Raw genomic sequence first — 22421 nt, 5'->3', positions numbered from 1 at the left:
GTATTGTGATGGTCTTACTCAATAAACCAACAGCACTTCCTGTTACCATGTCCAGTTGTTTGTGCAGGGCATTTGTACCATGAACTGTAACTGACCTCATGAGCCTAGAGGAAGTTCAGCTTCAGTTTGCTCTCCACTGTTACTGTTGGCTCTGGAGTGGAAAGTTGTTATGCTTTCAAAAAAAAAAATTGCACACAACTGCTGTGCCTGTGAATGTGCAAGTGCTTGTATGGCTAATTATAGTTTCTTTTCATATGACTTCACCACAAGTTTTTCTTCTGACATTGTTATGCAATGGCACAAGAATAAACCCATTGACAGCAGGAAGCTTTGTAGCTGCAAGATACAGTAGGCAGCAAAGACATAATGTAAATGGCCTATATGTTTTAAAACAGTAACTGTATATACATTCAAAACACCAATTGTTTGGGACCTCTTGTGGGTGTTATCTGGTCGAAGCATCAGTAGATAGAAGTACCTAAATATTGTCACTCTCTTATTTCTGTCTAAGCACCATTCACAGGTTTTTATTTGAGCATTTTAATGTAGTAGCTGAAGATGGCAGAGGAAGTTTTGCCATTGTAAAATGTGGTGAAAATGGTTTGTTAAAACCCAAATTATGATATTTTCTAAAACCTAACCAAGTAGTTTTAATGCTTAAAATTCACTGTAAACAAAGACAATGTGACGAAGCACCAAATAAAAGCAGAAGTCATAGGGAGTTGTAACCCACACCTCCATGGCGAAAGTCTTGAGTAGAGCTATAGGAAAGCAGACAAGGCATTACATTGCCTCAAAATACCATCTTGTGGTACCAGGTGGTATTACGTGACACTACTACATGGACTTCAGTTAGCATGCTAACTCTAGTCAATATCTTGACATCCTTCACAACATCTAGACAGTTGCACCCTGTGGCATCAAGTTACCCAAGAGTCAATGGGACAAATAAATAACACACCGCAGCTCACTCTGTTCATTACACCATGTGAGGTAGATTTGTATCCCTCTATCCGCGCAGAAGGGAGGCATCATGTCTCTGCTCTGCAGAGCTTTATCCCGTGTTATCCTCCGATTACATTTACATAGAGAATGCAGCGGGGAGGGAGAAGGCAACAAACTGAAGCACACTCCACCTGCACAACACGAGGCGATGTGTGAAATATGTATTCAGTCTTTCATCAACCTCTTTATCTGCCATGCATGGGTTATATCCTCGTGTGTAAAGTCCTCTGTTGTGTTAGCTTTGAAAAAAGGAGGAGAAAACTGTGATCTGTGTTCTATTAATCATAGTCCAGCTCCATGGCTGCCTGTTATCACACGTGTGTAATTACAGGATATTTGTGCTTTAAGCATGGCACTTCTGCCTGGAAATGGAGGAGTGGCTCTGCTGATGAACTCCCTGCTAATAGGACTACCTTTGATCTACATGGAGCATGGAGGGCTCACAGAACTTGCAGGTTTTAATTATGAAATACATGAAAAATAGATGCTGCACTAAGTGCCGACCATGACTGCAGTGTATCACAGTAACAGTGCGCTCACTAGTTTGCCTCTCGCCTCTGCCTTTCCTTCCTCTATGTCTTCCAGTGCCTCAAACACCTCAATCCCTGTCTCTGTGACTCAGTTCGTTACTGCAGAGAAGCAAAAAAGACAAGTCCATGATATTAATTAGAGGATTGACAGACATGTAATTCATCTCTGAGGAAGTTTTCATTACATGGGAGGCTTCAGAGGGGCAGTTTGGCTTATTGGCAAGTGCTAAGACCAGACCTAATGGGGCTGCAGTTCCCTCCCTTTTGAGCAATTACAGCCAAGTCCTTATCAGCAGTGCCACGAGTCCACTGTTGAGGGACCTTGATTTCCAACACACTCACATAGAGTGATCCTTCCCCGTAGACTCTTGTTCATTAGACAAGTGTACTGTACTGTACTTTGCTGGATGAGAATTGAGAGTGAATGAACGATGGTAATGAAAGGTTTCCTGTATATTTCTGAGTCAGCCTTTAAAGAGCTGATATTAGCTGACATTATTTTGTCATCAAAGCACCAGTCCTCGCTTCCCCTAGGTGATTATACAAGCAGGCCTGCATGTATTGTCTGTTGATAGACCTGCAGCTCTGTCACTAACTGTCAAAGCACATTTCAACTTATCCATTCTTTTTCTATCGTTTACAGCCGCTAGTCCTGATGATGGTACAAAATGTATACTGAGTTCGGACAGGGGAGTTGAACAATGCTTGTAACGGTGCTTCATCTGTTAAAATGACATGTACTTTTGGCAAAAGCTGTCTACCGCTGTGGTTTCCTGAAGGAGGTGGCCTGTGTCAGCCTTTTGCAGCCATGCATAGAAAACCAAAGACAGAGAAAAACAATACAAGTGAAAGCAATCTCAAACAAATGGAGATTATCTTTGTTTAACATGCTGCAGATCATGAATATTTAAACTCTCCTGAACAGGTTAACCCAAGGGGGCACATCTCCATTGGCCAACTGTATAACTCTCACAATCCATTATTGTAAACTTGCATAACTGGAGTGTTTGCCCCAGGAGCTGCAGATAATTGTATCCCCACTTTAGATTATAGCCTGTGCAATATATTGCAATGCAAATAGAAATCATAAGAGCCTAACCTTACCACCACTGTGTAATATAGTAGCTTTCTGTATACATTGTGTAAATAAAAATATCTAGATGATTACACCATTTGACCACATGTCAGATAGATAGATCTAGTTATATATAGTTATATACAGTATATACAGTATGTAGTTATATATATATGTATGTGTTTGTGTGTGTGTAAACACAGTCGGTGGTGGTCTACCCATGCAGTTCAGTGTAGCTCTGTAACTGTAAAGTGAGCCAGGGTGGTCTGCTGAATGTGGTTTGTCTTTATTTATGGTGCGGGCTGAAAGGCTATTGGGTTTCATGTGTGGTTGAGGCTGGATCACTGGGAGATTACCGCTGGGCTGGGAACCGCCAGCGCTGAGAGTACACAGAGGCCTGCCTGTGCTCCTGGCCTGTCTTTGACCGGTGCCCAGGGCCTTCCTGCATCCATCAGGCCTCCTGGGACCAGTTCACACTCAACTAGTGCCAGGATCAGAATGAACAACATCAGAGCAGCAAAAATCCAACCATTTTGGCTTTTTACCTGCAGTGCTATCCTGAATCACACACAACAATGTAAGTGAATGGAATGCCCGAGTGGTTTCTGATTGAGCAACATCTTGTTTAGTTGTATCCCTTTTTCCCTCACCACATGCTATAGTCCTCTGAACTTGTTGTACATAAACACAGGACATTCATTGCATTGTTATTAATTGTAGGGCTTGTGCTGTATTAGAGGCTTGGACATTTTGGATGCTGTCATTTTTAAACTCTTAGCAATAAGAAAACCTGCGCAGCAGTGTCTTACCAATAACAATAGCACTTATCGCAGTGTTCCCTGTGGTACAATTAAAATTCCGTCAGAGTCTTCAGTCTGCCTCCCAGCCATGCCTGCTGTTTTCTCAGCCCTCCTGGGCCACGTCAATTCCTCTGCTGCAATGTATAATTCACGAGCCACCAAACAGCACTGAGGACTCACCTGGAGACTCACAGGACCAGCAATGCAGAACTGCACTGGTGGAGTGTTCATGTTGTACATGAACCTAGGAGACATTTGTAGAGGTCGGGGGTCCATGTGACATGGAGGCTGAAGTCAGCCAGCGCCTCCTGATCTCAGGGTCACCCTGATAATGTCATTCTTCCATTGGGATCTTTCACCTTCTTGCCTTCCTCAGTAAGGCATGTATCCTTTTATTTTTTCTGACCTTTCGTCTTTCGTCTTCTGAAAGACAGTTGTGGTGTCCTCTAAAACTAATTTGGATGTATATCTTCTATTTGCAGACAATTCCATAGTGATGCATTGGAGTAACCTGTAGAGTCTCAGAGTGGTTGCTTTTAGTTAAAACCAATTAGAAATGACCAGAAATAACAGCGCCTGGAGACAGAGAAGTCATTTTTCTTTGAGCCTCCCCAGAGAGTTGGCCTCTCCATGGATTAAGTGTTTTAGTATATTAGGGGGCAGCTGATTAGAATCATTGTGCTTCTTTAATCATTAAAATTTTGCATGTATAGTTTATATCTGTATAATAGCTAATAAGGCAAAGTGTGTCACAGCAAAAGGGAGGACTGTTTTAGTGACTTTGTGTTTAAAACTTGGCCTTCACAAAGACTGGCAAAGAACAGAGCAGAGATCCTTGAAGCAGCTCATCCATCATATTATATGACTTTTGATGAGATGGGCATTAATGCAAGATCAACCTTGCATCCAATCTTTGTATTTTAAAGACAATTTATACATGCCTTACCCATTACATAACACAAGTCACATACTAAATATTCAATTTTTCTTCAAACCTTATTCTGCTTAAACAGTAGTATGAATTGCAAACAATGTTTCCTATACAAGTGGAGCTTCTTTTTGGCGGCCTGTGATGGCTAAGAAGAGAAACACATTAATTTTTTTCTAATTATTTTCTCTCAGGAATGTAGCAGCAATTTGTTAGTTGGGCAGGCGCCAGCAGTCAAAAGATGGACTACTGAATGTGGCTACATCTATCATTCTTAAGATGACCATGGCTAAGCCACCATTATTAACCAGCAACCTCAGGAGTAGCCTAAAATTAACAGTCCCATACAGCTGTCATCATTAAGACAATAAGAAAACCTTTCATTATTGTCTGATGTATTTTTTCTGAGAGTCCTTATGAACTAATTAGCTGTACAGAATGGGTACTGTTAGCATTCCCATGGCCTATGGTATTGACCCGTAATTCCAGTAGGTGTCTAGCCATTCCCTCAATGGACCCTTGCTGGCTCTTCCTGCAATTGGGTCTGTTGTGTTGGGCTGTGTCCTTGTGTGCGGCGGGCGTGCAGCAGTGGCATGTGGAGCAGGCAGCAGGAAGCGAGCCTCCCTGTCTCCCCAGACTGAACAGTGAATGAGGATAAGTGAGGAGCGCCAGTCAATGAATCAAGCAGCAGGAAGGGAGCAGCCAGGGGGGGAGTGTGACGTCCCCACGGGAGAGGCCTCGCATTAGGAACTTCCTCGTCTGTGTGTTTCTGGCACAGGTTAAATGGATCGCTCCCATTAGCGCGCTGAGAGGACAGCTCCATTATATGAAGGAGACTGTAACTTTGAATGTCACGGTGCAACAACCCCAGAGCACGCCTCGTCTACCAGGGAGGCAGGGTGACAATAACCATCCATGATAATCATTCCCTGTCAGGCTTTAAGGAACCTGAAATTATGACGTACAGCCTGCCGTGTGCCTCAGACTTCATTACAGTGCTGTCACTTTGAGTCGCCTGCGATGGCACCCTGCTCCATAGCCGGCTGCAGCACTGTGGCTGCCAAACCCCAGACTCACACTCCTCCTGTCTAAGTGGCATGTTTACAGGATATGTGCCCCCCTGCAGATAGATGTGGTGGAGGTTAACCTCCAGTCGCCTGCACGGTACCTCTCTTCCTCTATAGCAAAAACAATGTCTCATGAGAGCATGTGCTGAGTTGTTTACTGATGCAAGAGAAAATATTATGATCAAAGGCCACATACTGACAAGTGTCCCTCCTTACATTGTGACAAATGGTAATGCAGAAATTACAACTCAGCTTCAACTTTACTCAGAATACAAGCTTACCTCTAATCTATTAATGCCCACACAGCACTTAGATGTTTATAAAAGGCGATGCTCAAGCTGTAAGCATGCTTGTAGCAGCCTGTTTGTCAGCCAAGGAGAACTTCACCTCTAGACTGACCTCTGAACCTGCCATCCAGTGGAGAAGACAGGACCTGGCAGGCATTGCCAATGTCAGTGCCCAGAGCTAACTCCTTCTTTCTCACCGCCTGACTCATTCATTGGCTTTGTGGCCCCTTCTCCTTGCCACCTCCAATCACAGGGCTCTGAATGACACATAGAGGAGGAAGTGGGCCCCCTAACCACCCCTCCCAGTTCTTCTTCAACCTGCATAGCAACAGGCCAGACGAGCCATCCCTGGAGTGTGAGTGAAGAGAAAACTCCACACCAGTTTTAGAGAACACCTTTTCTGTTAGGCATTTGGGATTTGGTGGATGTGAGGTGAGGGTGGTGTCAAATAAACATCATAGGAATCATAACAAGTTTGGACTGGCAATCCAGAAAATGGAGGCGAAGCTGGTTGCAGATGGGAGAAGTCATAAACCTTTTCTAAATCACACAGTCTTTTTTTTGTCATACTGTATGTAACGGAGCAACTTGACCAAGTGTCAGCATGTAGGTGAAATGCTGGCAGGTGAGAGCTGTAACATTTTTTCTTTGTCTTGTGCATTTGCTTCCCCTGAGGATAATCTGTGGCATGTTTGACCACTGTAACTGCAGAAAAAATGATTTGTTGAGCTGCTTCCTGTTGCATGATGACAAAATGCACACTGAAAGCATGTGGCTTATGTGTACTCAATTCTCCTGACTGCAGAGGTTAGTATTGTCAGAAACCATAACAGTGGGGGGACACACACAAAAAGAGAGGAAGACCACTTAACAGTGCAAACTATGCAGATTGCGAAAGAAAACAATGTTCTCCCTACGGATATTGTAGCAAGAAACTTCCAAAGTCCAGTAACAAAGTAAACAGTTTGTTTATACTAAACGTTCTCCAGAGCAGTTTTATGATAAATCCTCCCCTCTGTGTAGACCTGACTTTATATTTATTTATGTGTAGCTGCAGACTGGAGGTATAGACACTTACACCCTCACAGTGCCTCATGAACTGCTGCGTCTTGAAGGTAAAGACAGCAGCTCAGCCTGCAAACACTATCAGTGTGGTCTGTGTGGCTAACGTTGGGCGAAAGCACACACGTTCACAGTACTGTACACTCCCTTGCACAAACGACTTTTTCTTTCACTTCCTCTGTTACAAAGCGAAGGGTTGTTTTTAATTTTAGGGTAATGACACATTTGTTAACACCTAGAGAGACCTACAGAAATGTAATTTCACCACCGTGTGTGTTCCAGATAACTGCTTAATACAGCCTTGGACAGCTGCCTTGTATTGCAGCACCTTGCTGCTGTTGGTCTAGGCTTTCACCCCTTGCTGGCTGTCATTTTGTCTGAAGTGTAAAATTAGGACTTGGGTACTGTTTACTGTTGTATTTTCTGCTTGCATAATGTCACAGTTGGACAGAACAGAGGCTTTTAGCCCTGAGCACTGCAACAATGCTAGAGCTCCATCACAGACTGTTGGCCCCTAGGTGACTGTTTTCCCTCTTTCTGCTCAGTGGAGTTGATATCAGTTATGTGTTTCTCTGTGTATGTCTATAGGAGACTGAAGGGCTTATTTGTTTTCCCCCTCGTTGCTCTTTGACTCGTTTCCCCTCAAACGTGTCTGAAACATTGTTATCTCTAGCCAGACGCCTTTTTTCACAGAGAGTTATTGAATCATGTCAACTTGCCGTCCCCTGAGTTTCAAATGCAAGCTGTAGAAAAATTAGCCATTGCTTCCGCATGACAAGTGGGATCTATTAGTGTGCTCTCGTCCTGCAAAGCATGAGCATCCAACGGGGCCACTGGGGACCTCGGCTGGCTGTGCGCTTGTCCGCGTCAGGCTCCAGGGGCATTAGACCAATGTTGCAGACAGGAGACAAGCCGCCGGAGCCACAGCATAAACAGAAGTGGCTCATTCGATGAGTTGACACCTGAAGGGGTAAGGAGGGGCAGCATGAGCAATGGCAGCACAGCTCCACCTCCTCATCATCCGAGTCTGACTCACACTGGTCAGACTGACCACTTGGGTTATATGCAGTTTTTGAAATCTTTTATACCGTTCCTGTGAAAGCAAATGAATTTACTTTACTTTAAGTCTTAAACCTTTTGATCAGATCTCACACATTTTTAGCTTTAGATGTCACATATGTTGAATATAAAATGAATAAAATTGATTTAAAATGCTGGTGTCTATAGAAAAGATATGGTTAAAAAAATCTTTCCATTTAATGGAAAAAGTGGACACATATTATATTGTCAACTGTTTAAATGATGCATGTGTTTCATATACAGCATTTTCTTGTACAGGATTTCTCCTGATAAATAAAGTCCTGAATATATTGCGACTACCTGTTTTAAATACAGAATTAACTAACATTAAGGTCAAAGTGCCTCCATCCTCCTTTGGGCCACAGGCTTAGTCATGTGCTGAGGTCCAATCAGTGAGGCTACTCTACACATTAGCATTCCTAATGTTGCTTGTTTAAGTTTAAATTTCCATTCACTGCCTGCAGATAATGGAGTTTCAACCACATTGTCGTAAATGTTGATGTAGTGTGGCGGGTAGGTTAGACACCAGCCTACTGTACAAACATTATTACCCGGGGGTCACCACCTAAGTGACCTTGGTATGTTAGAACACAGGGTTTCCTCGCTATCAGCCCTGTGTGGTTTGTGCACGTGTGTTTTTTTGTGTTTAATAATTTTTCATTATTTGTTTTCTCTTTGCAGGTATCTCAGTAACAAAGAAGACACACACTTGTAAGTACAAGTTTTTATTAACTCTGTTTTTATTCTACTACAACTTTAAGGCAGTAAGAATATCATTTAATTCTAAGGCAGACCCTGCATGAAAAAAAGAAAAAATAACCAATTCCCCTTGCCTCATATATATGTGATAAGATCATTATGTTTGTGTCTATGTTGACTCTTTTTCATCTTTGCCTATAAACATGTTATTGCCTGACTAGTACTGTAATAAATCAATACTTTCACTATTTTCCTGCATCTCCATACTGGAGAGAATTTGATGATAACCCCAGAGAGGAAATTAAAATGCTATGCAGTCTTATGACTGCTTGATAATCGTGCACATTTGAAGCAGGCAGTGTGGTGAAGCACCTCTTTGTTTTCTGCACGGCCTTGCAGCTGAACAACACGGATGTGGTGTTGTGTGGTGGTTTATAACCTCTGAGGCTGCATTAACAACCAGAGTTTACATTTTTCAAGTACAGATCCTATCAGTGAAATTGAAAGATACAGGCGCAGTATGTGGCAGATGTCTCACACGTAAGATGCAAGGCTTTTCTTTGTGCAATACAGCAATACTATACACACAGGCTTTGCTTTTTTTAACCACCACTGCCATTTCAATTTCAATGGGCTCATTAAGAATTGATGAACAACCAAACCTGTAGAAATCAATGATTTCCAAGAGATTTGTACTGTATTTTGACATGTGTGAAGTGCAATCGAAAAGGCATGTAAAAACGCTTTTGTGTAGTGTTCTGCAGTGTGTCTGTGCATCCGTGTGTGTTCATATCCCGCTGTGTGAATGGAAGAAACGAGCCCTGAAGGCTATCCTTTCGCTCTGATCACTCTGATGAAACTTGTGGAGAGGGAAGGCCAGAGGGCTTTTCTGTAAGAGCGGTCGGAGTGTTTCAGATTGTGAGAGGCTGCATCTCCCCCTGTAAAACACCCTGACTCTTTCTTACATCAGACAGCAGGGCAAAGGATATGATCTTCAACGTTAGACAGCTCTACCTTACTCAAACAGCCCCGTCAAAACAGCAGCATGATTGTGTGTTAAGCTATTTGCTTGTCTGGAGGGGCTCTGGTACTTTTTACTTTGACGTGAATGTTCGTGTTTGTCTCAGGATATCTTCAAGGTAGAACAGAAATGCTTTGACCCACCATCCACCACCCCACTATCTTAATTAGTGCGGTGCTAAGCACCTCTACCCTGGAAGGGGGCTCAAATCAAAGAGCATGATTTAGGAGTCTTGGGTTCAAAGCCCTGGGCAGAGACTGGACTACGCTGTCTCATTTCTGTGAGAAATATTCAAATCTTGTCCATGTGAGGAAATCAAAGTAAAGCCCCTTAACAAGTAGTTGATTGCTGTGCCTCACAGACAGGAAGCGGCTGTAGAGCCTCGTCAGAGCTGTGTGCACAAGAAGAAGTTCAAGGGCCAGTTAATGGTCATTGAGAGTGTGTAGAGGGAGGGTCTCTTTTCAGAGAAGACTGGTGATTATATGGCTGCTGGTCTAATAATGAGGGAGATGTCTCTGCCGTACATGGTAATAGCCAGGCTGTAGATCTATTTTTGTTCTCAGAGTAAAAACATTGGCTTCTCTGCTACGCCCGTCCACACCGCCACTCGTAATGTGAAGCTTGGCTCTCTTGACTTGTATGTGTGTGAGTGCAAGTATGTTACTTTCTGAGTGTGTGTTTAGCAGGTCTTCACAGTCCAACTCAGACCACAGGGACAGGTTGCGTCTCTGACTAACTCCCCACTCTGCCTGAGTGATCAAACTGCTGGAAGCTCCCCGCCATGCCAGTCCCCTCATCAATATAAATTACAGGGGCAGCTGTTCACTGGCGGACTCCTCTCCTCTCCTTTCTCCTTTCTCTTCTTCTCTCCTCTCCCTTCGCCTGTCTTCCCTCTTCCATCTACCCAAATTCACTAATCATTAAGCCATCAGTAGGTGAAGTATTCTAGATGAAAACGAATACTTATATCATTGTGCCAATGGCTGTGATGTCCTCTCCTCATTCAGGATTTACGTAGATTTATAGTCTGAGGCCTCAGCCGCTCCTCTCTTTATCTGACTCCTCTTTTTTCTTCATTTCTTCAGAAAGGGGCGGCCCCCTCACCAGCACTTCCTTTCACCTCAAGGCAATAATTCTCACCAAAACATCATCTGTGGTTTTCCTGTACATTCCCTGGCAGTTTTGCATACCCTCAGTTAAAGGGACTTTAATAAGAATGCTTTAAACTGACAGTAACAGATAAACAACTTTGTACAATTCTGTACTTCAGTTGTTTTTCTTGCACTGACGACACCAAATACGCACCTCTCCTCCTACCTCAGCAGGGCTGTTTTGCCATGAGATGAGTTTCTGTTTGGACCTGTTGAGAGAGTTTGGTGTGGAGCAGTGAGGCTCAGATGCAGCAGCTGATTACACCGAGATTAGACGTCTCACCTCTAATCTACTATCACCAGTCTGGGACTCTGTCCCTCTGAGCTCGGATAGCAGAGAGTGCTAGCTAACACATACACACACAGGTCATGTAGCCAGGATGCTCTTCTTGGAACAGAGCAGATCGCCTGATTACCTGAAGCTAATCCTCTCGCTCTCTATTGCAGCTGTAGATGTACAATATAGTGATTGTCTGCTGACTGTTGAGATAGTATTACACTAAAACACAAAGATCTGGATATCCATGTTAAGTTCCTTTTATTAAAAAAGCCATCATATGACATATTTTTTTTTGTCAGCAAAAATGTCACATCACAAGGGCAGTTTTATCCACACTGTGGCTTTAGATTTGATTTCATTATGTTTCACATGCATTATTTCCCCCTGTATGTGTGGATCCTGGTTGAGATGCAGAAAAAATTGGCCAGAGGGAGGCAGTAGTACAAGTGTAAGTCTGGGAAAAGAGTAAAAGAGACAGAGACCACGTTTCCTCCCTTACAGTCGACACATGCAGCCCCAGTTTTTTCACCCCATATTTATCTCCATTCTGGTGACAGACCTCTTACACTGATTGAGAAACATGGCCTCGCTTCTGCATCTCCATTTATTTGCTAGCAGCTTGTATTAAGTTTCTCTCGTCAGTGATGTGCACTCACATACTAATAGTAGAGCCGATCTGTTTTAGAGGAACCAGATGATTTCGATTCGTCTCTACTGCCTTAGAGAAACACAGTGCAGAGTTACAGTGAAATTATATCACTCACTGTGGCTCACTCAAAGTTATAAAGCTAGAGTTTGTAGATTTCATGCCTTTGTGCATTTGGATTTTTTTTCTTTTAAAACACAGCCTTATTAATCCCAATAATGCTCCCTGTGTTCACATGGCACAATGACAGCCCTTGTAAATCATTTGCTATACCGCTAAAAGACATGGCAGATCCTGCTCGAATACCCAAGTTGTAGGATGTTAATGCACCGGCTCTGTGAGTTGAGGTTTTTTCAGTTAATCAAACATGAGATTTATGGTCCTTAATAGTGCTGTACATTGCCAATTTAGGAGAATAATATGTCCCAGTTGCTGTCTAATTTTGCTTGGCAACAGGCGCACTCCTGTGGAATCGCCCGGGGCAGTGTGAGTTGTCTCTGCATAGCTCAGTGTTCCATGCTCAGTGGTTGTTTGAAGGTATTTCATCACATTGTTGCCTTGATTCAGCTCTGTGGGGATTTGTTAGTTGCACTCATGTGGGAAGTGCATCCAGTACATTGTTAAGCTAGGGCTGATAATGAAGATCAGCCAGCCAGAGTCCCCTGAGCTATGCGGAGAGAGATAGTCTAGTGAGACGCACAGCACAGACATAGTGGAGCAGGACGGGCACACACACACACACACACACACACACACACAGAGCAATTCACACAGACACAAAGGAATCATCAGCACAAAACATACAACACTGAGCTGTGCTGTGGTGTATTAGGGTAAAAACTACAATACAGTACAGCAGATTGTAATCAAATGTATTTTGCTGTGTTGTTTTTATTAAACATTAAAGTTCCAAAAAATTGCAGATATTGTGTTTAAACGTTTGTTGAGAAATGTGGCAATCATTTTAATGTTGTTGCCTTTTTCTTAGAAGTGAAATTGACAATGCAGGGTCTTACTATACGCGCAGCCTCCCTTTCTGTGGAAAGTTATTTTATTCTCAGCATGGCACTAGAACTGGTTGTTTCCTCTTCTCCCAGAGCAACATTGAATGCTTAAATTGACACAATCTTTTTCTCTTTCTGTACTGTAGGTTATGTTTCATCTTACTCTATTTGTTTGTTCCACAAAAGGAGTATTTTCTTTTTGGACATTTTGGTTTAATCTATAATAGACGGCTATTTTTTTCTGAAATAGGTCAGTGTAATCACAACAGTGAGGGATGGACAGTCACTGTAAAAGGGAAATCAATAGAGCTATCTATTTGTCGTAAACCAGGCCAACATGATTTTTCTCTATTTTTCCTCTCCTGCCATGTCTTTTCCTCTCCAACTCAATATGGCAGGTCCTCATTTTTCAGTAAAAGCATTATGTCTTCCATTTTGTAAAATTGCAAATGGCCTTTGTACAGGCACTTTCTTTGCATAAGTTTCTGTGGGCAGAGTCTTTTTATCACCTCCTAGGGGCCCGGTTTTATAAGGGGGAGTGGGGAGCCATAGGGGTGTAAGACAGGTTTTTGTGGGGCTCGGGGTGCTCTGCTTTTGTTGGCTCTTAATCTGGTTCTTCTCTTGATGCCGGCTCTTTGAGAGGAGTTTGAGCAGGAGTGAAGAGCGACCTCGTCAGCTTTTCCTCACCCTTTCCCTTTTGTGTCTCGGACAAGACTGAAAGGCAATGTCTTGAAGTGTTGTCAGACCAGAAAACAAGAGTAAGTGACATGTGACAAGGACACAATGCTCGAATGGGCCAGCCAAAGTAAGTGGCCCCATCTGCTGCGGGCGATTTCTCTTATGCCGGCTGTCTGCCGCCTCAGGTGAAAGGGGGCCAGGGAGTGAGGGCTGTGCTGAGATGGTGGCTTCTGCCAGGCGAAGCAGTTGGCATGGCTGGGAGGGCACGACTGGCCTTGCACTCGGCACGGCATGCAGTCGGCCAGCCTTTTCAAAAGCGTGGGTTATCCGTCTCTCATCAGGTTTCCGATGCCTCATCACTTTCCCATGGTGTACACACATTCAGCACGGGACAAGAGTGTCAGCATGTAATGAAAGGTTTGATTCATGGAGGGCGACAGAGGCGGAGGTCATGGAGCTCCTCCAGATATGATCCTGACTGATGCTGATGGGGAGGCTTTAAGATGGGGTCCGTAATTAAATGTCCTTGTGCTATCATCAGGTTTTGCTTCAGCTTATGCGACACCGATGTTTTAAATTACAAATTACAAATTGAAAGAATGACACAGAGTACTTCTATTCTATTCTATTCAAACAAATCTATTGTCTGAAACTTTTCTTTATGGATTTGTTAGAATATAAAAAAATGAATGCACCCTGTAATATAATCCTTTTGTCTTATTGTCTTCAGTCGTCTGCACCATTTCAACATCAGTAACAATCCTCATAGTGAATCAAAGTGAAATATTGTTGCTTATCACAGCAAACTGCATGTGTAGTGAAACTGAATGAAGTAATTTGTTGTAAGGATCACAACTTTTCAACAAATAATGTCATTCTGTTCAGAAAGTAAAGCAGAAAAAAGAAGTTACACACAGAGAAGAAAGCCGACGTGCTCACAAAAGCTTTCCCTGATATTATACATTGACATTTGTGCTGATCGTATTGCGCCCATTTTGTTGAATCTGCTTTATTAGAGAAATGCTGTTGTTTTTTTTTTGTTTTTTTTTTTTTACTTCTTGCGTTGCTATTAATTTGTGTTTCTGTGGGTGTGCAGCATGAGAACAGAGAGATGCGGTTAACCCATTGTGAAGTTAGCCGTCATCATTAAGATTCTGCAGATAACAGGCATGCGGATTTCTACTGCTCAGCATTATAGGATCCCAGACATCAAAGGCGGGTTTTCAATCTACTGTGTCTGCGGCACAGTGAAGAAAAAAAAGAGAAAAGAAACAGGTAGGGAGATATGGAGTCAGGAAAATAAAGGATTTTTTTTTTTTTTTTTTTGAAGAGAGGAGAGCATGTATACTGTATGTATCCATGCTGTCGCCAGGTGACACGACGCTCTATAATATGTTTGATGCCACTGAGATAGCCTCCTGCATAGTTAGTTTTATGCTAAATTGGTGTCCACTCTGATTAAGTAGCACAGCCCCTAATAACGCTGTGGTTGACTGCAGCTGCAGGTTGGTTCACTTTAAAGATCAAGTTCATTTCTCACCACGGTCATTAAAGTGCAGCTAAAACAGTTCATTTATGTTTTTTTAACTTCACCGTCAGCTTATACTTTCACATGGCCTCCTTTCAAGTCTAATCAATAAAAGTACTGTCAATAATATTTTTCTTTGTCCAAATCTTGTAATACTATTTCCTGTTCTATTACACACATATATAACAATAAAGTTCCCCCTTTTAATTCAGATTACTTCCTCTTTCAGCATGGTGCCATTATGCTTGTGCCATTACATCAGAGTGAGCTGTTCTACAGTCAGAGTATTGAATGTACAAGAGCGAGAAATATGCTGTTCTCCAGTATTGTGCTGGATTACAGAATCAAGGTCGACTCACAAGACACAGAGCAGCATTATCCCTTAATCCTGTGTTTTGGTTTCAAATAGCCTTTTTACACCTAATCTTCACAAGTAAAATGACAAACATGAATACTGAGGTAGGTATTTAAATGTGCATTACCTGCAATGTTAAGGTCAAAGGCTTATGCTGACTTAAAGTGGCTCTATATTTTTTGTGAAAGAACAGACGATCATGTGTTATTTTGTTGCGGCTGTATTACAGAAGATGAGGAAGTCTTGTGATGAAATTCCCTCAGGCAGTTACAGATGGAAAAGTCTGGGAACTTTTCATCCAAACTATGTCTTATATCTTGTTTGTTTTCCCACTTTTTTTCTCTGTAGACTAAAATTTTAGAATCAATATACTATTTCCCCTCCCTCGTTTAACCTTTCACCAAGTTTTTTTGGCCTCCTGTACTTGGCACATGCAGAGCTGGCTCCACTGAGTCAACAGATAGAGTGAGAATGCCGTTTACCCAGGCAGTGTCTCCCCTTGACCAAGCTGGTCTTAGTATGTCCGTCAGGCTCAGCTGTGGCAGAGCTGGAGGAAACTTAAAGGTGCTGTGAAAGACTAAAAGTGGGCCAGCTGCTGCTGCCTCCTGTTGACCTACCTTGTTCAGAGGGTCCAGGTACAGACTGATGACAGGACTCCTCCTCAGCGGACCACATTACTAATGTGTGAGGGTGCAAGAGGAACACATCCAGTGATGAATCACTCCCCTGCACCCATGGCATCCTCATAAGTCAAGAGTAAAAGTGTTGAGAGTGCGCTGCTCAGTAAAGAGATCCTTCGTCCCGTCCACCATAGAGAAACTCCGTCCAGGCCTGGTGGAAAAGGGGAAGGGGGGGAAGGCTAAGTGGTGCACATCACGCATAGCCTCAAGATCTCCCTCAATCTTGAGGACCACATTAGTCCCTCAAGTGGCTCTCTTGTTTTGTTTTTTTTTTCGTATTTTTTTAAAAAAGCTCATAGAACTTAGGAAAAGTTACTTTCATGCTTGAATGGAGCTTCTATTTAATAAATGAGAGTAATCTACATTACGTTGATCTGGAACGTCTCGCTGGACCAGCTACATTACCTGAAGTCACAAAGAGAACATTAAATATGTGTTAGTTTAAGCTAAAACTGTTTTCTTCGGAGGGTTTCTGCACTGAGAAGTCACAGGAAAAAGCACTCACCTCATTATTCTCGTTGTGTTTTAGGAGGTATAATAACTGTAAAATAGTTCTGCCAAAAGGCAGAAAATCCTCCGATTTAATGGTATTAATTTCATTTTTTTACTAAATCCAACTTTTTGATGAAAATCGTGTACATGTTTTGTTTCTGTGTTGTCTTCTTTTCTTCTAGCCTCAAGCCAGAAGGTTAAACTATTTTAGTTTACACACCTTCCTCCCCCCCACTAGAGCTGATGTCAGGCTATACTGGTGATGTTGGGGGAGTGTGTAAGTTTGACGCTAGGTAATACATCACACACTCCAGGGGGTCTCCCTGGTATGCTCCTCAATAATGAAGTTCATTCGTTAACTTCTCCCTCAAAGGCCAAGTTCCCCTGCTGCCCTTTTCAGCAGCCATTGCAACTCTTACCAGAGTCACCCTACTAACAGAAAAAAAGACACATCATCATGCTTTTCCCCCTGACAGGCTCAGTGGTTGCCTTTGCAGAGCATGAAGAATAAGCAGGTCCATTACCAATCCCTCATGCCTGGTTATAGCCATAATTATCACAGGGAAAATGACCTGCTCTGTTTGGTTTGCCGTGGAGGCACTGCGCCTTCCTAATCACCTCCTCCTTCCCTCCTATCGTCCTCATGCCATGGAGATGGAGCTGGTTTTGGGGGAGTCTTGCCAGTTCATTAGAATTCACAGGGTTCCACCTCCCTGCCTAGCCAAGCTAAGCCTCTCACACAGGCTGCCATGCCTGCGATAATCTCCTCTCCTCGTTCCCTTTCTCTCCTTCTCTCTCTATCCTCCTATCCCTTTCCTTTCTGTCCCCAAGGGCAGCTGCACACAAAAGAGATGCAGTGAAATTCATTGTTAAATCTGATTGCTATTGATCTATTGAAAACATAGTTCTATGAGATATATGATAGCGCTCCAGCGGTGCTGATGAGCTTGCTCTACCACTGCCTTTTCATGCAATAAACCAAATAAGTAAACTGGTTTATTCCAGTTTACTTAAATAGAAATAGAATAGAAATGGAAGTGCTCAGACGTAGTTACAAATTACTGCAATAAATGACCACCACTAAACAATATAGATTTAAAAATCTGTATAAAATAATAAAGTAGTAGTTTACTGTTCTACTCTTCACAGCACTTTGTCATCACCGCATTCATACATTTATGGTGCCATTTAACATGGTGCAGGAACACCAGTGTGCTTTAAATGATGTAAAGTTTGGTCGGAACACTGTCATGGTGCTTTTTCTTTGACAAAAACACGATGATTCAATTGATTTGGAACTACCTGAAGTTTGTTTTTTTATGCTAGTTCAAAAAAATATTTAAATTTAGCTCTATAAATAACCGTGGCAGTACAACAAAAGGCTACAGCCTTGTCAACCATTCACCATAAGCACTGTGTTGTTGATTGTGATTACATGACAGTTGACAGGTGAACAGTTCACCTATGTAGGAATGATATGCTTTCATATCTCTTCCCTTTTGACCCTCTTATTCTATAAATATTGTGTTTGTGTGTATGTGTTCTTACTGACAGTTGGACCTGGGGCTGCTGTGCATATAAAGGATGAAGGGGCAGTGTATTAATCTGGAGTCATCTGATCTGAGCGCAGCTATAAAATTTGTAACAAGCACAGCGCATACCTACAGCTGCTACCTTCCTAGATGAGATGCATCGCGCTGCTCCATGGAAAATCCATTACTTGTAATGAGTTAACAGCATTTCCTGTAGCTACACATACCATAAAGTGCTGTCACAGCGCTGGCATGTGGTTTGTTTTTAAACTCTCACTGCTCTTATTTAAAGTTGTCTTTAAATGCAACCCTCTGCAGTCCTCTGGACATAACCCAATAGTGTCCTCTATTTTCACTGAAATAGATATTTCCTTTGTTGTCTGTGTGATTTATTGAAGTCTTCCCACAAGTGGAAGCCCCCAGGAAATTGCCTGGAATGGCCCTAAATTGGTTTATGATTGTGTGGTGTGGGTCGGTGCTGTTATGGTTCTAATATTATGCCCTCCACTCCTTGGCATCTATATTAAATTGATCTGTATTGTTTTCATGGAGTGCCTGTTGGAGCTTGTTAATTCTACCACTGCTCCAGGCTGGTGGTGCTGTTCCAAACACCCAGGTGGCTCTGTGGTAGAATATATAAGCCTCAGCACTCTAAAATACCTCACAATAAAATTGGGACACAAAATGTGACACAAAAGTCTGAGAGTGTTTTATCTTGTGGGGTCAAAGGCAGAGTGCAACACCATGCAGACTTGCAGGTTCGCGGTCTTCAGTCAGTCCAGAGTTGTAAGAGTTAATGTGGATCAGCTGCATGGTGAGTCTGTGCATGGAATGGCTACTGACAGACTGCTAATGAGGCCATTATCAGGTCTCGTCCTCTCCTCTCCTCCGGGGGCACCAGTGGATGTTCTGTACCACATCTCAATTGAATTTCATTCCACAGGGCTTGTTTACAGTAAATACATTTGCTTGAATTAATCCACAAGGAGTGGGAGACACATGACTTGGCCGGCCTAAATGCAGAAATTTCAGTGTCTCATGCCTGCTTCAGCTCAGTGTCTGTGCCCATAATAAGGTGACGCTGTTGTTAATGTAATTTCAGTTTTGTAATCCTGGGTATAAGAAAATTATCGACTGAAATGATTCTATTGAAAGCTTCATGTTACTGCATTCATACTCACTGCAGACCATCGGGCCCTTCGTGGCTTAATCAATGTCCTAATGAACAAGCGTCAGAGGCGTATTGGCATACTGTCACTGGTAATGTGGAGCAGTCAAGGAAGAGTGTGATCAAGAGCTAATGAAGCTGGAAACATTTGTCCTGAGGGAGGCTTGGGGCTTTTAAGTACAATTATATACAGTTGGAGGCACTATATTTACTGCATCGCTGAATGGACACAGCAACAGCAGCATCACTTTCACAGAAAAATGGGTAACAGCTGCCTGTATTGTCAAACATAATAGTTTCACAGAACCCTAGGCTGTTTTCAAGGTAATTTCACTATGTTTACTTCCAGGCTCTTATCTTTAAGTGGTAGCTATACGTGCTGTACCTTGGTTCTTTCAGGTCAGTCTAGGTTATCCGGATGTATCATCGCTACATTTTTTTTAATGCCCAACTTAGGATCAAGGAAAAAATGAGCATCTACATAACACACTGGAAGTCACTGATTAGTGGATATTTTTTTAGGTTAAACCTATTAAACAATATTTTTATGCACTATTACTATCATTATTATTATTGTGCACATGTTTTTGTTTGCACCGGTGCTCGTACAGTACTGCCTGCAGTCAGGTGAGCTGCTCACTCTTCTGACTATAACTTTTCAATGATTATGTTTATGTACATCATTTCTTTGTTTATTGATTGAACTGAGTGAGAAGTAATGTCAGCTCTATGGTGAACACAGTGCAGAAACTACCACAGAAACATAACTAGTGTCTTCTGAAAGTCTGTAATGCTGATTATTTTAACATGATGTATTCAGCGGAGCTTCGGCCTCCCTCCAACATCCAAATGAGGACTTTTGTCATCCTTTAAGCCTGCTGAGAAACAGGTAAGGATTTTTTGTTTAATAAAACTGTGTGAACACCTTTTGTTGTGTGAAAGCGCTCTGTCGGAGCAGACAGTTAACATTACCAGTGTTTACATAGCAGTATGGCCTCCTGTAGTAGCAGGGGCTAGTTACTTTGGGAAGCTTGTCACAGCCTTTTAACATGTGAAAACTTGTTTTTTAGCCAAACCATTTATCCTTATTTAAGGATACTAAACTAAAATGGGAAAATATGTATATCAAAAATGTTATCTGAGGTAAAACCTAGTCCTGCAAATGTCTAATCTCTCAAACCAAAAAAAAATATTGTTATTGTCATTTTTGCACCTGCTGCTAGTTAAAACTCACGGTGTAGTGGGACCCTACTTTCAGCTACAGTATTACAAAGTCTCATTTTAAAATCTATTTTAAAGTCACTCTTGAAAGTTTTTTTCTGTTTTTCGAAGCAGAAGCAATACACTCTGTAGAGGAATACTGTAGAAAATGCGCCCGCCTTCCAACTCTCTCCTGATGCTCAGATTGTAATATGGGTGTTATCCTTCATTCAGATAACCCGCCACCAGCTCCTTCTCTACTGTTTTGTTTATTCCCCCTTCAGTATGTCAAGCTCTGCTCGGTTCTAGAAAGACTGATACAGCAGCCAGTTGCTGAGAGACAACCACAGATAGTGGCAGTTAGACATGTTCCTGCGTGGGCCTCGGCCCTGACTCATCTGGTGAACTTTGAAGATCTTGCGGGGAGACGCCAGCATTGAAATGAGACGACTCCGCGGCCTCTTACATCACATTGTTTTGAATAGTTTACAGTGGCCGTGTACGTCTAGTTTGTATCCGAGGCACGCTCCATTTGATTCCATCAGCCTCTGAATGATATTTTGTTCATTAGATGGTGCGCAATAAGAGACCAGTGTTGACACAACCTGAGTTAATGTGTTTAGTGACTCTAATAGATCACAGGGGTCCTAATGAAACATTGTCAGGGGAAGATTTATGTTGCAAGCTGCTGAGTCCTCATTTCCATTTTATATGTAGTTAGAAGTGTCTTTATTTAATGAATTCAACGCAGCCAAAGACAACAAATGAATATAGATATTTACAGTATTACATGAATGAATAAATAGTCCAAATGTCTTTTACAATTGCTTTGACATATGACATATTTCTATGGAAAAAATCATAATTCAAGGGCAAAGATGCAGTGCTGTATCTTCTGATGTAAGGCTATTAAAAATCAGGCACATGTAGAATGTGAAATAAGCCTCAAAATATTCACATTTAAAATATTAATGGTGAAAAAAAAATAAATATATTTCCTGTATTTTAATTTTTAGATTTGAAATATTGCGGCGCCTGAATCCAAAGCTGTGTGATGTTTGTCTTGAGACAAGATGATATGAGCACCAGCTTATTCATGGAAATGCCAAATGGTTATTGGCCAAGGCTGGATTGCACTAAAACCAGAATATTGTATCAGAGAGAGGCAGCTGGTTAGGAGTCAGAACAGATTATCATATGAGAGAGGATGAGTGAGGAGAGGGGGAGGAGAGAGAGAGAGTGGTAGAGACTGGAGTGGAAAGCAGGGGGTGAGAGTAAGGGGCACAGGAGGAAGAGAGGGAGAAATGATAGCAAAAAACTCATCGCACGGTCGCGGTGGGGTGGAGGGGATCATCCAAACCTTTCCGTCACTATCTCCCCTTCCTCACCTGTCAAAAAGAGTGTGTGTGTGTGTAAGAGAGAGGGGGGGCGTGCAGGTCCTCTGAGAGGTCAGAGGAAGATGCTGAGGCTCCACTCATCTTCTCTCTGCAAAGGGCCCTCCGCTGCTCGCAGACATCTGGCCTCACACTGATCACTCATATCTACAGACAGGGAGGAGGAGAAGAGTGGAGCGCTCCTATCATTGAGCCACAGAAAAATAACACATCCTTTCTTCTACATCATCTTTCTCTTTTTCTCCTTCACCTCTCTAGCCATTTGTCCTCTCTTTTCCTCTTCCTTGGCATTGCACCATTTTCTTAAGGGAAGTAAATCAGGAAGGTGCAAAAAAGATTGTGGAGGAGAAAAAAAATGCTGTCTGACTTTATCCTTGCACTAAAAAGATAAGCCACAGAAGATAGTTAAGAGTGTGCTGTGTCTAGCAAGCCGGTATACAAAGCTCTGACTGCAATCAGTGGGAAGAGGGCCAGCTTCCCTGCCTGAGCTCTCAGCGCCCCTACTGGCTGCATGCTGTGCCAATCAAAGGCTAGTGGGTGGGGAGCAGTCAGACATGAACACTGATGTCACAGTCACATGGATTCTGGTGTGGTCATGCTCGGAGGCTGAGAGACAGAGCTGTGCTGGCCAGCTGCTGCTGAGACAGCAGTGGAGGGCTTTGCGCTGGTGATAGTTCTTCTCTTATGGACTCGAAGCTTAATGATGTATTTTGTGATTTCAGCTATGAAAGGTAAGAGCGGAATGCATGCTTATCCTGC

At 42.5% G+C, this 22421-nt stretch overlaps 1 protein-coding gene across 2 annotated transcripts in view; it reads left to right on the top strand.

Moving 5' to 3' along the window:
* The window catches only part of roraa (RAR-related orphan receptor A, paralog a), a 155472-nt gene that overhangs the window by 95825 nt on the left and 37226 nt on the right, over nucleotides 1–22421 (top strand). Inside the window, exon 2 of one of the 2 annotated variants that reach the window (XM_028430555.1) lies at nucleotides 8516–8545. In XM_028430555.1, the coding sequence (XP_028286356.1) occupies nucleotides 8516–8545 (30 nt within the window). Of the gene's footprint in view, nucleotides 1–8515; nucleotides 8546–22255; nucleotides 22394–22421 lie in introns of those variants that run through there. The other variant, XM_028430556.1, reaches the window with a different exon arrangement.

Source organism: Parambassis ranga, chromosome 19 (genome assembly GCF_900634625.1).
Source record: "Parambassis ranga chromosome 19, fParRan2.1, whole genome shotgun sequence".
Lineage (NCBI taxonomy): Eukaryota > Metazoa > Chordata > Actinopteri > Ambassidae > Parambassis > Parambassis ranga.
The sequence above is the reverse complement of the archived record's forward strand: the minus strand, read 5'-3'. Positions and strand labels throughout refer to the sequence as shown.